This window comes from Nothobranchius furzeri, chromosome 12, assembly GCF_043380555.1.
Source record: "Nothobranchius furzeri strain GRZ-AD chromosome 12, NfurGRZ-RIMD1, whole genome shotgun sequence".
Classification (NCBI taxonomy): Eukaryota; Metazoa; Chordata; class Actinopteri; order Cyprinodontiformes; family Nothobranchiidae; genus Nothobranchius; species Nothobranchius furzeri.
Genome location: NC_091752.1, coordinates 41,476,167 through 41,493,973, shown reverse-complemented (window position 1 = coordinate 41,493,973; position 17,807 = coordinate 41,476,167). Strand labels below are relative to the sequence as shown.

Genomic DNA, 17,807 nt, shown 5'->3' with positions numbered 1-17,807 from the left:
AGCAGATTCATCTTTCATTTGCAGGCACAAAAGGAGGCACTCTGCAGTCTGGTCTGCCTCTAATAGCAACATCATCCGTGGTGCAAACTCGATTTCTCCCAATGTTTCCATGACTCAACCAGCTGAAGCTCGGGCTTTCAAAACACTGCTGATGAACGCACTCAGAGAAATCTTAACTGGCCCCTTTCAGCCATGTGTTTAATGTTGGGGTTTGTTCCTTCTTGAGCACTTGGTGCTTCACTTATTAATGTAAATAGAAAGAACACATAGGTTACCATGTAGACGATTTCAAGAGTGTGTGCTGTCTTTAACCTTCTATGCATAATCAGTCACGGGGGAAGCCATCTCCATTCATCTTCTGATTCTGCAGAATCCAAACAAAGAGAAGCATGTCCAAACTGTGATCAGGTGTTCGGTGTGTTGTGAAACTGCTGCTTAAACCTATGTAATTTCACTGAAGCACCCTTCTACTTTTCTTCCTTCAGCATCTCCAACCGTTCCTCCTCTGCACTCGGAGCATTTTAAGCCCTGCCATGAGAAGGACTTGGCCTACTGCCTAAACGGTGGAGAATGCTTCGTCATCGAGACGCTCAGCGGTCCTCACAAGCACTGCAAGTAAGTCAATGCTTTAGCTGCTTCCCTCTCCTTTCATTTCCTCCTTGTGTTCTGAGTTTACCGGCATGCTCATTGTCGGCTGGCTTTGGTGGAAAAGCCTCGTGGACTAAACACTGATGATGTAGGCTTGATTTTTAATTCCTCAGTGTGTTGTGTGTGATTTAGTGGTGACCCGTGGTGGAATAAAACAGGGGGACCTAAAACATTGCTGGTTAGGATGAGCAGCTTTGTCATTCAGCCTCCTAAAGCAGTGTACCTTTAAATGGGATGCAGCTGTCCTTCTTTTGACCAAAATACACACTTTATATTCTGCACACGTTTCTATGTAAATGTGGAAAAAGCACATAAAAGTTTATCTGTGTGTTGATGCCCACATGCTGATGCTTGTTGTTGATCACCAAAGCTAATAATGATTATTCATCTTTAACTTTGATAGTGTGCATTTTATTGGTTTCTTAAAGTGGCAGTGTGTAGTTTCCTGGCGCTAGGGGCAGTACACACGTTTCAGGGTAGTTTCACACCACATCACTGTCGCTTGTTTAAAAAACATTACGGTAAATGTTGTTACCCGTAGAGTAGAAAGCGGGCAACCTTGGCGTGACTCCTCATACTTTGATGGTCCTTTGGGAGGTGTACTTTCTGGATCTGCTCAGGGTTCTGCACCTGCTGATGATGTCAAACTACAGAAATACCCCTTGGCCAAATTCAGTTTGATTTGACTCTGTTGAAGAGTTTAGCAGTTTTGTTATTAAATTTGTGTTTCTTAATGCCTAAATGTTTTTGAACATGGTAACTTTTGTAAGTATGCCCATCATCTATTGTGATATCATCGAGAGGCGCAGGACCGGCTCACATAGAAGGAAACATGGCGTCTAAAATGGCATCCCCCAAAGACGCTTGACCCACACCCTGTGTACTTTAGACCCAATTATTATGGTTGTTTGTTACGAAGCCACCAATATTTTCCAACAGCTGGACATAAATTTATTCATTTTCAACAACATTTAGATGGATAGTTCCAGAGATTAATGGTTAAAACTGCACATTGTGTCTTTAACAATATTTTATGATTGTTATGAAGAGCACTGATGTGCAATCAAACATGGAGGGCTTTTGCAAGTCTCTCTTATACACTTTTATAACGGCCAAAAGGGAGTTTTCAGAAAATCTATTAATGTTTGTGGGTTGGTGGTTTCTGTCAGATGGACAAGATGGCGCCGGTGTGTGTGGTACGCCGTCTGTCTCACGGACACTCTCCTCTGTATATGTTTATTCTTTTTTTGGTTCTTGCGTTTTGTGTGGACAGTGCATCCCTATTGCTGACTTATGATCGAGCAACGCTTCTGAAACTCCGGCCTGATGTCGGTTTCATCAGCCCGGTGATTGTGACGAGCGGGGGGGATTTTAGTCCCCCGCGCTCATTTCGGAGCCTCTCGGTGCCACCCGTCCCTCCGCGGTGTGTATCCGGTCGTCATCAGCGAAGGAGGCGCTGCCGGCGTCGTGGCTGTCGAGGTGGGAAACATGTGCACCTACGTGCCAAACCGCCCCGGTCCTGGAAGGAGCTCGCCGGTCTGTGTGGGCCTGGACGTCTTCTCGTGACGCCGTCGCGTTTGTTGGATCCTCCACCATCCTGCTTGGTGCCATTGGCGGTCTTCGACTTGGATGCTCCGTCGCAACGTGTATTCCGGGGGTTTCGCTACCACTGGAAGGGTGCCAACCTTGCTAATCTGCGTCATGTGGACTACGTGTCAACTGCGCCCGTGTGTCTGGATTCTGCTGCTACTGGACTTAACACGTCATCGTCGGCTCACCTTGGCCTGGTTAATGCAAGGTTGGTAATGAACAAAACTTTTATTCTGAAAGACTTCTTTGAGGAACAAGGGCTCGATTGTTTGTGAAACCTGGATGCCGATGGGAGACACGAGTGCCCTGTTGGAATTATTACCTGCAGACTGTAGTTGTTTTAATGCGCCAAGAACTGCGGGCAGGGGCGGGGGACTCCTCATTGTTTATAAATCAGGTTTCAGCTGCAAACAGATTATCCCTTTAAGTCCTTTTTCTAGTTTTGAGGTTTGCTCTTTTGAACTTGGACCTTTTCCTCAACTTTTTGTGGCGTTGATTTATCGCCCGCCTGGGCTGAATGTGGAATTTGTAAAAGACTTTGCTGATTTCTTGGCTATGGATGTGTTGAAATATGATCAGATTTTGATTGTAAGAGATTTTAACATCCATATTTGGTGCCCTGATAAGCCGATGGTCGAGGACTTTTTGCACCTGTTAAGTTCACTGAATCTTTCTCAGTGGGTTAAGGGTCCTACACATGTGAAGGGACACACTCTTGACCTGGTTCTTTCCTCTGGTCTTCAGTCCATTAATGTGGTCACGCTGAGGCAGTCGTGCCATAAATCCTGCTAAGGTGGCGAGATTCAGTGAGTGCTTTGGTCTAGCAGGACAGGATCTTCTCTTAGCCCACCTCCCTGTTGAAGAGTTTATTACTCATTTTGACACTCTATGCACATCCGTTTTGGATGTTGTTGCTCCCTTTAAGATTAGGAAAGGAGGGCATAGGGCAGAGCCGTGGGTGTCTGATGAGACCCAGGCCTCCAGGAGAGCTGAGCGAAAGTGGAAGCAAGACAAACCTCACGTGTCCTATGACATTTATAAAAAGTCACTTTTTGATTACCAGGAAGTGGTACGACAGGCTAGGATCAGATATTATGCCAACATTGTGGAATCTAATTCTCATGACCCACGCACTCTTTTTAAGGTGATTGATTCAGTACTGGAAACTGCAACTTCTGCCTCCAGGTCCACGGCTGCGTTGGCCGGGACATGTGAGGATTTTCTTCACTACTTTGTGGACAAGATAGCGATGATTCGGGCTGCTATTGTAGGCCGCACTCCTGTTTTCGTGGAGCCTATGCCACTTAGGGCAAACCTGCCAGCCTTCCAGACTATATCTATGACAGAGCTAGAGGAACTCATTTCTAAGCAAAAACCTTCTGGTTCCCCTTATGATGTTCTTCCCCCAAGGATGCTTAAGGAGGCTTTTTCTGTTCTGGCCCCTTATATACTGGTTATCTTAAATACCAGTCTGGCCTCTTGTGTGGTTCCCCTTACCTTTAAGAGAGCTGTTGTACGACCACTGCTGAAAAAGAAGGGGTTGGAGGAGGCTGTGTTGGCCAATTACAGACCTATCTCACATCTTCCTTACTTATCTAAGCTGCTTGAGAGGGTTGTATATTTACAGCTGGTTGCATTTTTAGACACTAACGAACTCTGGGAGATCTTTCAGTCAGGGTTCAGAGCAGGTCATAGTACCGAGACTGCACTTTTAATGGTTCTTAATGATGTTTTTTTAGCTTGTGATGGGGTGGGGGGGGATGCTGTCATTCTTTTGATGTTAGATTTGTCTGCGGCCTTTGACACGGTCCATCATGACATACTTTTGGATCGGCTACAACATTGGGCGGGAATTACCGGTGCAGCCCTACAATGGCTACATTCCTACTTATCTGACAGGAGTTTTTGTGTCAGTGTAGGTGAAACCTCCTCGACCTGGAAGGGACTCAAGTGGGGTGTGCCACAGGGGTCTGTACTGGGTCCGCTTCTTTTTGCCATCTACTTACTACCGTTGGGGAATCTTCTTCGGCGGTTCGGCATGCGTTTTCATTTTTATGCTGACGACTGTCAGATCTACCTCCCCCTTCAGCAGGGGATCGATGGGTCAAAAACTTGTAGATGCCTTAGAGGATGTGCTCTCCTGGATGGCTACAAACTTCTTACATTTGAATGACGCTAAGACTGAAGTAATTGTACTTAGCCCTGGCATGTCTACACGCCCATGCGATGCTGTGAATCTGGGCCATTTAGCATCCAATATGAAGACCACCATCAGAAATTTGGGAGTGCAACTGGACTCAGCCCTTAAATTTGACGCTCAAATCAACCAGGTTGTGTGATTGTGTTTTTTAACTTACACCGACTAGCCAGAATTAAGCCCCTGCTGTCCAGAGTACATCTAGAGACTGTCACTCATGCTTTTGTTCTTTCAAGGCTCGACTACTGCATTGCACTGTATGCCAGCCTTAGTCAGGGTGCGGTAGCACGCTTGCAGTTAGTTCAAAACTCAGCCGCTAGGTTCGTGACATGCACTAGGCGCAGGGAGCATATCACCCCTGTGTTGGCATCCCTTCATTGGCTGCCTGTGCAATACAGGGCAAAATTCAAGGTCTTGGTGCTGGCATACAGGGCCTTAAATGGAACTGCTCCAGCATATCTTGGAAACCTTTTGCATAGGCATGCCCCCTCGCGGGCACTTCGCTCAGCCGGCAGGGAGCTGTTGATTGTTCCACGCACTAAGTGCAGGTCATGGGGGGACCGTGCGTTCTCAGTGTTGGCACCTGCACTTTGGAACCAGTTGCCTTGGTGGTGCGTCAGTCACCCTCATTGGGGGTTTTTAAGACTCGCCTTAAGACCCATTTTTTTGTCAAGGCTTTTCAGGTTTAGCTAATTTTACCCAGTTTCGATGCCCCAGCCTCTTAATCTTTTTCTGGATTTAATTTTTTGCTTTCACTCTCCTCTTTTAATTGATTTTATGCTGGTTTTACGATTGTTATATTTTATTCTGATGGTTTTATGTTTTTATTGTGTTGTGTTCAGCACCCTGGGCGTCTGCATTGGTTGCAGAAGGGGCTTTATAAATAAATGAAATGAAATGAAATGAATGATTCTCAATGACCCTGCATGAGTTGAGGAGTCTCGCTATCACCATGATTGTGAACAAAGAGTGAAAACTTTGCTAAGGTCAATGCTAGACGATTATCTGTGACTCTTAAGTTGTGAATAACTGGAGACCAAAATGAGAATCTGACATAAAAATGCATTTTAAAATGATTAATGCTTGCTGATACAACAGAAACCACTGATGCCTTGCAGAGAGAGGGTCACAGGTTCAAATCCCCATCCTTCCTGTGTGCAGTTAGCATGTTCTCCCTACGAGAGTGTGGGCCATCTCCAGGCCCTCTGGAGAGGGTGCGGCCCTCTGTGTGTTTTCATGCGCTATTGTGTGTGTGTGTGTGTGTGTGTGTGTGTGTGTGTGTGCGCGCGTGCGTGCGTGCGTGTGCGCGCGTGCGTGCGTGCGTGCGTGCGTGTGTGTGTGTGTGTGTGTGTGTGTGTGTGTGTGTGTGTGTGTGCGTGCGTGCGTGCGTGTGCGCGCGTGCGTGCGTGCGTGCATGTGTGTGTGTGTGTGTGTGTGTGTGTGTGTGTGCTGGCCTAGATTTGAGAGGAGAGCTCCTGGGCGCTTAGCCCGTACAAATGAGAGACCCTTTGCTAATTAAGACCCAGAACAACTTCTAAAATCTAACCTGGGGACTTCTAGGGGACCTGTTTTTATAGTGTGTTCTGCTCCCATCTACAACTCCATCTTTACTCATGAAGTTCCTTTTATTGTAAGAGTTACGGATCCAAGCATTAGAAACTAAGTTCAGCTGCAGAGAAAATTATTCATATAAATCAGGGCTACTCAATTCGGTACCCAGCATGTTTTAGTGGTTTCTCTTCTCCAACACACTAGATTCAGTGGGTGAATCACCTGTGCAGCAGCTCTGCAGAAGCCTGTTAAAATCAGGCATGTTGAAGCAGAGTTAAACCCAAACGTGCTCCAAGCCCGGAGTCGAATAACTGATCTAAATACGGTATTGTTTATATTTTTACAAACACAGATTGTTGACAAGATTCTCGTTACAGAAAAGTGTTTTACACCTCTCTGGTCAGATTCACTTGCATTCTACAGGACAGTTAGTAATCTGAGCACGGCTAAAACTTTATTTTAAATTGCAAGTTGTGCAACTTTAGGCAGTTACAGACCATACAGTCATAAATCATGGCTGGCTTATAGTCTCTGCTCACAGACACACAGAAACCAAGTAACTCAATATGGGTTCTGCAACTAGAGAATGTGGAGGACTATATCAGGTCAAGTTTCTACCTCCAGGGTTTCTGTTGTGTTTTATACACTAACTGTTGTTTGAGAAAAATAGCCTGAAGATTTAAACTGCAACATTTTTATTTTAGGCATTAAAAGTCTGCCTCTGCCAACCCTTTTCACCACATTAAAAAAAGACCAGTGTTTTAATGTGCGTGTTAAACTGTCAAACAGTTGAAAGAAAGTGAAATATTTTTTTTTCTCACTTTTGCTATTTTTGAGATATTCTCCCCAAAAAAGACAAAAGCAGCAAATATAAAAGAGGCAAGAAAAAGCTATGTAAGTAGACCAGGAGAGGAAAACTGAGGATGACTGTTGCCCTCCTCGCCTGTTCACATCTGTTGCCATGACAGCATAATCGGAGGACTATCTCAGCTGTTAAAAAGCGGAGGTTTGCGATGCACTCTGCTTTGGCCTTGATCACACTGTCTGTGAATATTAATGTGGTTGCCGAGTCGCAGGGGAGAGAAAACTATGCACCAGGTTTAACTTTACTGCTTAATCGTGGGGCAGTGAGTTTTCTACAGGAATAAAACGCACCATCGTGCAAATATGGCAGCTGTGCCAAATCTAAATAAAGAGCGAAGCCGGAAAAGCTGTAAAATACCTCATTTGTTTCATGTGTACTTCATCTGAGACATTTATATGATTTACACTTAGTTTTCTTCATTAGTAACGGATAAAAAGCCACGCTTTGTCAAAAACATCATGAAATATAAATCTACAGCAGCTGTAGCAGCAGCAGAAGATGTTGCTTTGCAGGTCGGTCTAGCCGTGGTTTATCACTGACCCAAACCATGCTTCCATGAATGTACACTCTTCATAGATGAGATTAGATAATATCAGATTAACACTGGGAAGGAGTTCTCCAACATTTATTTTACTGGATGAGTCAGTGACCCCAGTTTCACTCCACACCTGTTAGACAAAGGCACCAAACTGCCTGGTGGACCAAGAGGGCGGCACTGTGCCAGTGAAAGCACCCTCTACCACCATGACTAGCGGCTTGTTTCTCCAAAGGAACATCTCTAACAAACATGCATGAGCAGAAGCCCCCCCACCCACACACACACACACACACACACACACACACACACACACACACACACACACCATCCGGACATAATACCAGCAACAGCCTTCCTCATATGGAGTATTTAATCACCAGAGGAAGGAGGGGAAAAGGGTTAGGGTGGGGTGTGGTGGAGGTTGGAAAACAGTAGGCATTAACGGAAGCGCTCATCAAAAATTCTCGCCTGATGTGAACAGAGGAGGAGCGGACAGCGAGCGAACTTCATGAGCGATCAACTTGGCGGCTGATGTGATCCTGGCATAAGGTTAAGAAGTGCAGGTTAGCCACTGACCATAGCTGTGTCTCAATTCAGGGTCTGCATCCTTCGAAGGACCCAGCCTACTCGGCCGACGTGGGCTGGGTCCTCCGTCGGCCGGGTAGACCGGATGTTAACGGCTGTGAATTTGGACAGGCCTAGCCTTCATGAATTCCCGCCTCTCCCTCGGCGAACGTTCCGTCGCCTAGCAACCGTGGAACCGCTGAGCAGAAGGGAGAAGGAACTTTAAACGATGGAGCTCGAAGTTTTATTTAGCTTTTAAATCATTTCCTTGACTGCTGGAGAGCTAATTCGGAGAAAATACTTTCGACATGCTGAGCCTGAGCAAAGATGTGATAATAGTTTTTAATACTTTCTAAGGGTCTTCATTTGACCAAAACCGATTTATCACCTTTTAAGACTTTCCAGACCCAGCGGATACCCTCTAGTAAACAATTCTCATTTGTAAACCAAAATAAAATTCAAGAGTTTAATGCAGAACTGATTTTATTTAGATATTTATTTTATATGTACATGTTTAATCTTTATTAACCATTTTTTATAGCAAAGTAAAAAGCTGTCAAAGTTCTTCCTTCTCTCCTGTGCCCTCTGCTGCTCTGCCTCCCTCTGCAGCCTCATGTCCTCCCAGATCAGCTCCAGAAGCTGGTCATCGCTGGCACCTTCCCCTGGATGCCCATTTTCTCCAGAATAGTCTTAACAAACATGTAAGAAAAGAAACAGGAAGAGAAAAGAGGACAACGGGTTATTCCTTTCATGTTTTCGCAGAAAAAAATAAACTCAAACGAGTTTTTAAAATATGAGATGTTATTGTACCTCCATGCCACAGCCGCCGAATACTTTGCTCCAGTGATCATGTGGTCCATCTCTGCCCTAAACTTAATAAAGTCCCTGGTTTTCTCTTGTATCTAAAATACAAACTTCTATTAAAATCAGGGGGAAACGTAGCGGGAGAAGTACGACACCGAGCGGCCGAACATACGAGCCGAGACCGCAATACAAGCACTTTTACTGTAACATTTCTAACTAAAATAACATTCATGTATCACCAAAAGCCCTTAACCTAACAGTTTTCAAGTTCATACTGACATTTATGTGCGCAATCCTCTCCGACAGCTCCCGCTTCACTGTCCGCCATTGTTTTTAAGTTTTTCTGCCGGCCGGCTCGCAAGGCATCTTGGGAAATGCTACCTATTGAAGTATACACCCGACCCATCCTTCATTCAGGCGAAAAGAAGGCCGGATTCGTCGACCGCATTTGGAGGAGTCTTCGAATTGGGACAGGCCTAGTCGCGGCGCTGTGACGTAACCGGCCGACGAATCCGGCCGACGTAGGATGCAGACCCTGAATTGAGACACAGCCCATAGCTGGGCCAAATTCAACTGTTAAACTGTTTTTTAACCTGAAGAGGGCGCTACACTCATGTTTTTGGTAGAATATTTATATTTTATATAGGATGCACTAAAATGATGACTGCATATGTCTACATCACCATTAGACACTTGTTTATAAAGTTGATTGGTTAAAAAAACTGTAGATTTAACTTTTTCAAGCACATTCGGTCACAGGGCAGTAATTGTTTATCTGTAATGTGTCAATAATAAAAGGCCAAACCTGCAATGACTAATTATTTTAAGTTTTGTGCGCCAAGTGGAAGAACACATACGTTTCCTCAAGATTTTCTCGTTTTAATTTCCTCTTTCAACTCTTCAACATCATCTTTCCTTACTGCGGGTTTTAATGAGTATACACATAGTTAGCGTTCTCTTTACCAGGAGAGATCAGAAGATGTATTGTTGCCCACTTGGCGTTTGGTTAGACTGTTTTATCTTCATCAACAACAACACAAAGGGCCAATTTCACCATTGGCACCGGATCAATGTGTAATCTTATTCACTTTGTGTTTGAAACAAATTGAGACAAATCAGGCTGTAAAATCAGTTCAGACATTTAATGGGGATGGATTGAGCCCGCTGGTGTCCTTATTTGTCACTGAATTAATCATTTTTATTCTTGAGATGAAACTTGATGCTTTTAGCAGGGAAAGTGTCATATTTCAAGCATCAAGTGGTTGTAAAACAGGCGCCGATTGTCCCCCAGAGTGCTGTTTAGTGTTGTCGGTGTGCGACGCCTGTGTTTGTAAACCTTGCGGGGCGGCTGCAGAGCTGGGAGGAGACGGGTGACTCAAACTCATCCTCTCACGTACTGCACACGCCGCTTCGGGCGGCACAGTCAGGCATTCAATCATTAGTGCTCAGCTAACCAGTAAATTACTCACTGTGCTAAGATAATACTTTTTTAGAAGATGGCAAGAGGCCAAGGTTTTCAGTTTAAAAAAGTATGTGATGCTGAATTTTATTAATTACTTTTTCAGCTATTTGTCGCAAAATGTTTATTTTTTATTTTGTGGGTATAATTAACTGGCTGAAGTAATTAGTGCTTAGATATCTCTCATCCTTCATGCCACATTCTCTCCCTCTGCTTTAATGCTGGTGTTAAAGAGACGTTCTCGGTCCGGATTGTTCTGGTCGCCATATTGAGCTTAAGGAGCTAAAGGCTTTAGCTTTACCTCTGCTTACATGGCTTTGTTTATTTATTTCGTCTTCAGAGTTGGATGGAATTGATTCTCAGCCATCTCATTATTTCTTTCCTTCTACCAGAATGACCAGGCAGCAGGGTGTCCCTCAGCCTACTTAGCTGAGCCGTTCTCACTGCCCTCGGTCCAAAGGCTATTCCAAAATGATACTGAAGCAATCTCACCTGGAAAGGGAGGATAATGGGGGTTTGGAGAGAAATCCCAGCAAAGCCTCCACCAATAAGACTGAAGTCCGTCACAGAGGGTGGAAACTGATATGACTCAGAAAACGTCCAACACAGCTCGAAGGCGAAGATTTTTCCCCAGATTGCACTGCAGGTCATACATCTGACCTCATATCAGCCGAGGGTAACTTCAGGAAGGGATTAGAAAAGGTTTAGTCCTTGATTTCTGTTGGAGGTCAGCGAGGCCTCTATCTATAAGTGATTTCAACCCTTTAATGGAAACTGGTTATAAAACCCATTGATGTAATTTTGTGAACATTTTCTGAAAATTTCAGCTTCGTATCTTCGCCAGTCTGTGTGTGGGATCGCATCTCTGACTGGGCCTCAGCGGTGCTCGAGTGGGCCTCAGAAAGCTGTCAGACGTTTTATACGTGGCCCTGTTGGACTCTGTGTCAGTGTGAATTTCTAAGTTGGCCTTTTCGATGCTCCGAATCCCAGAGACAGTAGTTTGTGGATCTGTCTGGGCTTTGAAGGCTGCTCATCCTCCTGCAGGAGGAACCCCTCCGTGCTCTGCAGCTTGTTGGAGACGGTGTCATTATGATTATGTCTTGCTTATCGCTTTTACGTGATTGTTGCCTTGTTGTGTTCAGTGCTTTGGACTACCTTGATTGGCGGCATGAAAGTACTTTATAAATGAATGGAATGAAAATGATCAGGATAGAAATGGTGACAGAGAGAAGCCCAGGGAAGAGGGCCCATTGGTTCACGTAAATAAATCAGAACCAGATGCAGAGCTGGGGCTCTGATCATCCTTCACAAAAACAAGTGGCTGAAAATTTCAGCTAATATTTAGAACAGCTGTGTGCTGACGTAAGGACATTTTCAGAAAATAATTTGACAAGGTCGTTGAACTAGCTGATGTTGAAAGCTGATAAAACCACGACAAAAGCCTGTCACAAAGGTGTTGGATTTCAGGAAGACTCCAAGGAGAACTTCTCATATTTTGTGTCTCCTGCTACCATCACAGAACTGATGGTTTTTCTATGTGACCCTGCTAGTTTCAGCCCCGTTTCCTGCCTCAGAGAGCACATTTTCAGCTGGAATACTTTGACTTTTTATGTCTTTAGGATAGTGAAATACTGATTCAGTTCTCTCCGACTCCAGAGCATATTTCATTTTCATGAAACTTTAATCAGAACATTCGGGATTGACCAAAGACGTTCTCCCCCTCTGATGTCCTGACGTTCCAGCTCTAAGAACAAATGCAGCCACTCACACAAAGCAAAGATTCGGGAGTGTCGTCCCAGGAGATGCTGAGACTCCAGCAGCATCCGGAGGGGTGAGGTTGATGGTATTGTTGAAGACAACGCTGGAAAAAGCCTCTTGTATAACCTGTCCCACGTGTTCACCGTGCAGAAGGCTGGGAAATCCTTGTTTTGGGGTAGAAACAGACCACGTCTGATGCTGATTATGCTTCTAAAAGTATTCCTTCTCTCTTTCTTGTTTCATCCTTCTTTTCTCCGTAGCCTGTTTTCTCTCTTTCTTCTGTTGCTTTGTCGACGTCTCCGAACCCCCGCTGACATCTGTGAGATAATAATGGCGTGCCGGTGGGAGTTTGGCTGGTGTCTTTCTGACTGTAATAAACAAGGCTGATGCTGCGACATGCTTTCCAATAGGAGAGAGAATTAAACTGATAACAGGATGTACATTGTGGCTAGAAGGCGCTGCTTTTCGTAAACGAGTCCTCCACAAAGGAGCGCTGTCTGCGTCTGGGATAGGGAGCAGGAAAGGATCATTTTATGTTTTTTACCTCCTTTTTTATTATTTGGTAGAGGAGAGGATTATGAGGAGATCAGTGTGCACAGTGGGGGCCAAACATTAGCCTGTCACTGTGGGATGATTTAATTAACACAAAGGACTTGAGCCTTTTTCAACAATCATGTTATGTGCAGGAAATTCAATCTGATTCAGCCATCACTAACCAAAGTTTAAAGCTAACGTTGCTGAAAATGCACACAAGTGAAATTAGCTGGTGTCTCCTGTCATGAATCTGTGAAACAGTATTTGTTTATGTTTTGTTACTCAGCTCCAGCCATTAGTCTCTTCTAACCTGTTCATTATGATGCAGATGGACCTGTTGTCCTGGTTTTAATGAAGACTTTATCCAGCTAACAACACATACTCCTAGTTAAAGCAACATTTTCCTGCTTCTCCCCCTACTGGTTCAGAGTGGAATTACAACTGTCTGTCCTCAACGACCCTGCAGCAGCCTGCTGTAGCTGTTGAACATTTCTTACAAAACCAGTAGCAACAAAGCCAGGTCATCATCAGTCCATGATTTTGTACCCTCCTTTAGCTCCCTCAGACTATTGTTGGCCATGCCGATGTTCACTCTGGTTCTAGCTCTGTGCTTCCCCTCTCTTATTTTCACTACCAGGCTCCGCCATGATGACAACAGTAAAAGCTGATTTATTCCTCCTCATGCGCATTTTATTGATGGAAGACGATCTGAAAAAGCTAACTGCTAGCTTTTACATTAGCTACCAGCAGAGTAAATGAGAACTGTATCGCTGCAGACCTGGACACTGCAGATTCAGGCTTCTACTGATTTTGAGACAGTGTCATTGAACCTGGAGCACATAATTTGTTTCATGAAACCAGAGAATGATTTCACTCACACCCCCCTCAGCTGGTTTCAATCTTACCTTACTGGCCGCACTCAGTTGATCCAGTTAAAATCCTTTACCTCAGAACCCTCCCCAGTCAAGTCAGGTGTGCCCCAGGGCTCTGTCCTGGGGCCCCTCCTCTTCATAGTATACCTCCTCCCTATCGGCACAATCTTCCGCAAATTCAATATCCAGTTTCACTGCGTTGCGGATGACACCCAGCTCTACATTTCCAGTAAGCCCAACTCAACTCTCCCACCATCCTCCCTTACACTCTGCCTCTCTGAAATCAAATCATGGTTCACCTCTAATTTCCTCAAACTCAACGGCAATAAAACTGAACTTCTTCTAGTTGGCACTAACTCCACCCTCTCAACATCTGACAGCTTTTCTTTAACTATTGACAGCGCCATAGTCTCCCCCTCCCCTCACGTCAAGAGTCTGGGTGTCATTCTTGACAGCTCACTTTCTTTTCAAGCTCACATTAATAACTTAATTCGGTCAGCATACTTCAATCTACGTTCCATTAACCGTCTCCGTCCCTCACTGACCCCTCACACTGCTGCCATTCTCGTCCACAGCCTCGTCACCTCCCGTATCGACTATTGCAATTCACTTCTTTATGGTCTCCCCAACAAACTCCTTCATAAACTGCAAATGGTCCAGAATTCAGCAGCCCGTATTATCACCAGAACCCCTTCCTTTCACCACATCACCCCGGTTCTCCAGCAGCTCCACTGGCTCCCAGTTAAATTCAGGTCCATCTTCAAAATTCTCCTCCATACCTTCAAAGCTATCCACAACCTCTCTCCTCCATATATCTCAGACCTTATAAGTATTCACACCCCATCCCGTTCACTCAGATCATCTTCTTCCATCCATCTTGCGGTTCCTTCTGCCCGTCTCGCTACCAAGGGGAGCAGAGCTCTCAGCCGCTCTGCTCCCCGTCTCTGGAACTCACTTCCCCCAGACATCAGGAACATCGACAGTTTTACCCTTTTCCAATCAAAACTCAAAACACACATGTTTAAATCTGCCTACAACCTCTGATTTTATTGAACTGTTTCTCTCTTTGTTTTTTCTTGTTTGGGTTTTATTATTGTTTTATTGTATTTTATTACGTGTTTTCTGTAAAGTGACCTTGGGTGTCCTGAAAGGCGCTTTGAAATAAAATCAAATCAAATCAACTTTATTTATATAGCACTTTTCATACAAAAAATGCAACTCAAAGTGCTTTACAGATTAAAATGGCCCCATAGATCCCACATTCCCATCCCAGCCCCCCTCCCCAAGTATAAAACAATTAAAAATTACAGTTCCCCTCCCGCACCCAACTTCCAAAGTGGACATACAATCACCCGCACACACACACACACACACACACACGCACACACACACACACACACACACTCGTGAACACCAGAGGAAACAATAGGCTGAGTTCAGATGGGTCAGGTAATGAACGACACATCATCAGCGGAGCCATCTGCCTTGGCAGCAACAGATCCACGGCAGCAGCCAAGACACCGGCCCATGACGCCCAGTGGCGTAGGGCAGAAACCCCCACCAGTGCCCGGGCACTACCTGGGGAGCGTCCCGGCCGCCGCCGCCCCTGACCACCGGCCCCAAGGCAGAGGGCTCCGCAGAGGAAACACTGGAGGATTTAAGATATATAACATATAAAATATTAAAAGCTAATAATGATAAAAAGTAACTGATAAAAAGTGATTATAAAGATAGTAAAAGAAAACATAATCATATAAAAACACTAAGATGTATATAAAATGATAAAAATAATAAAAGAGATAAATATGTATTTATAGATAAATAGTAATCAGTTAAAAGCTAAGCTAAAAAGGTGGGTCTTGAGCCTATTCTTAAAAGCCTGGATGTTCCCTTCGGACCTGAGGTCCTCCGGCAGCCCGTTCCAAAGGCGAGGGCCGTAATACTTGAAGGACGCCTCGCCGTGGGTGTGAGTCTTAACTTTAGGGATAACTAGGAGACGGCTGCCAGAGGAGCGCAGAGACCGCGAGGGTTTATACAGTACAAGCAGTTCTGAAAGATAAGAAGGCCCAAGACAATTAAGACACTTAAAAACCATTAAAAGAACCTTAAAATCAATCCTGAAACATACGGGGAGCCAGTGCAGTGATTTTAAAACCGGAGTGATGTGCTCCCGCTTCCTGGTCTTCATCAGGACACGTGCTGCTGACTTTTGTAAAAGTTGTAAACCTGAGATGCTCTTTTTGGGAAGACCAGAAAGCAGGGCATTGCAGTAATCAATTCTACTGGTTACAAAAGCATGCACTAGCGTCTCCGTATTGGCCCGAGAGAGAATGGGGCGGACTCTGGCGATATTCTTAAGATGGTAAAAACCTATTTTTGTGATGTTTTTAATATGGGGGATAAAAGTCAGCTCAGAGTCGAAAATAACACCCAGATTCTTCACTTGTAGTGATGGATAAAAAGACATTGATTGTAGTTTAGGTAAAAGTTTCTCTCTCTGGGCCTCAGGACCGATGACTAAAACTTCAGTTTTGCCCTGGTTGAGCTGGAGAAAGTTTTCAGTCATCCATGATTTAATATCTAAAATGCAATTAAAAAGTGTTTCCATTGGCTGAGAGTCATCAGGAGACACGGAGATGTACAACTGTGTATCATCAGCGTAACTGTGGAAATTCACCCCATGTCTCCTGATGACGCTGCCCAGAGGGAGCATATAGAGGTTAAAAAGTACTGGGCCTAGAATTGATCCCTGAGGCACCCCGCATGTGATGCTGTGGACCCCAGAGGAACAGGTATCCAGACTCACCATAAAAGTCCTGTCTGTGAGGTAGGAAGTAAACCAACTGTGAACAACACCAGAGAGGCCGATCTGTTTTAAACGGGTTAAAAGAATAGTGTGGTCTACTGTATCAAAGGCAGCGCTTAGATCCAGCAGAACCAACACTGTTGCCCTCCGAGCATCATAATTTGTTCTAAAATCATTTAAAATCTTCAGAAGGGCCGTCTCAGTGCTGTGGTTCACCCTAAAACCAGACTGAAATTTCTCTAGGACATGTTGGTGGTTGATAAAATCATTAAGTTGTATTAAAACAAGCTTCTCTAAAATTTTGCTTAAAAATGGTAAGTTGGATACCGGTCGTAAATTGTTAAAGTCATTAAAATCTAAATTGCTCTTCTTCAACAGGGGTCTGACCACCGCCCGTTTAAAAGCAGCAGGAAAGACCCCCGTCTGAAGGGAACAGTTCATCAAAGTTAAAATCTCATCTCTAAATGAGTCATAAAATTGTTTAAAAAACCTTGTGGGAATTGGGTCCAGAACACACGTGGTAGGCCTCACTGAGGAGAAAACTTTATCAATAGTCTCAACTTCAACCAAGACAAAACTGTCCAGTGTTTCCTCAGGTAGACACACACTCTCAGATTGATCGGGAGCAGCATGACATTGGGTGGAAAAAATGTTACGTCTGATGGTGTCTACCTTCTCTCTGATGGTGTCTACCTTGTATTATTGTTATTATTATTATTATTACGCAAATTTCTAAACAAAATTAATCTTGCTCCTTACCCTAAGGCTCATAATTAGAGGTTATCTCAAAAAGGTAGAAGCCTGAATCTGAAGCCACATACTATTGGAGTAAACAGCTACTGCTGTAAAGTGAGTAGAGACCCCAAACCACAAAACTGATTAGTATAGTATCTGGTCAGCAGAGGGCTACAGATGTGAAGATGCTCAAAAACCACTGAAACCAGTTTGAAAGCACTAGTTTAAATTGTTAAAAACATTTTAGTGTTGCTTTAACGTGAAAATGTAAACAGAAATGAAATACAGTTAAAATCTTTATCAATTATCTTGTTATTCTGGATGGACACATATCATGTAAACATTACAGACAAACCAGAATCAGAGTCAGAATGGTTTTATTGCCACAAGTGAGAGAAATCACAACGTTAGGAAATAGCTGTGGTACTTGGTGCAAAAAAAGACATAAATATAGGAGATAAGCAAATGTAGCAAGTAAGAGCATAATCATGCTAAAATAATAATATAAAGTGGCAATAATTAGAGAAAGGCTACTATCTACAAAACAGTGTTGATCAGAAAGTGTAAATAACATCCACAAGGGGGCGCTTGAGTCTCAAGGCCTAATTTTGATGTCCTCTCAGAACAAAGATGGCATCATCATGACCATGACTTACAACAATGAAGACTAATTGTGACACTCTGTGACACAAAAGTTTGCTTTATAGTTGCAACTCAATCCAACACCCACAGCCCCTATAAGACCTAGAGTGCAGGAGGTTTTCAACGTCACATTTACATAAATTATTTACCAGATCAATAAGAGCTGCACTTAAATAATTTGTTTCTGGTGTGTTTTTAATAAAAATACACACCACAGCTTCATATTTACCGTCTGAAATCAGAC

At 44.0% G+C, this 17,807-nt stretch overlaps 1 protein-coding gene across 1 annotated transcript in view; it reads left to right on the top strand.

The window, feature by feature from the left end:
- LOC107376132 (pro-neuregulin-3, membrane-bound isoform) overlaps positions 1–17,807 on the top strand; it is a 679,379-nt gene that overhangs the window by 400,385 nt on the left and 261,187 nt on the right. Inside the window, exon 2 of the mRNA XM_015945082.3 lies at positions 486–615. Coding sequence (XP_015800568.3) covers positions 486–615 — 130 coding nt within the window. The remainder of the gene's footprint in view (positions 1–485; positions 616–17,807) is intronic.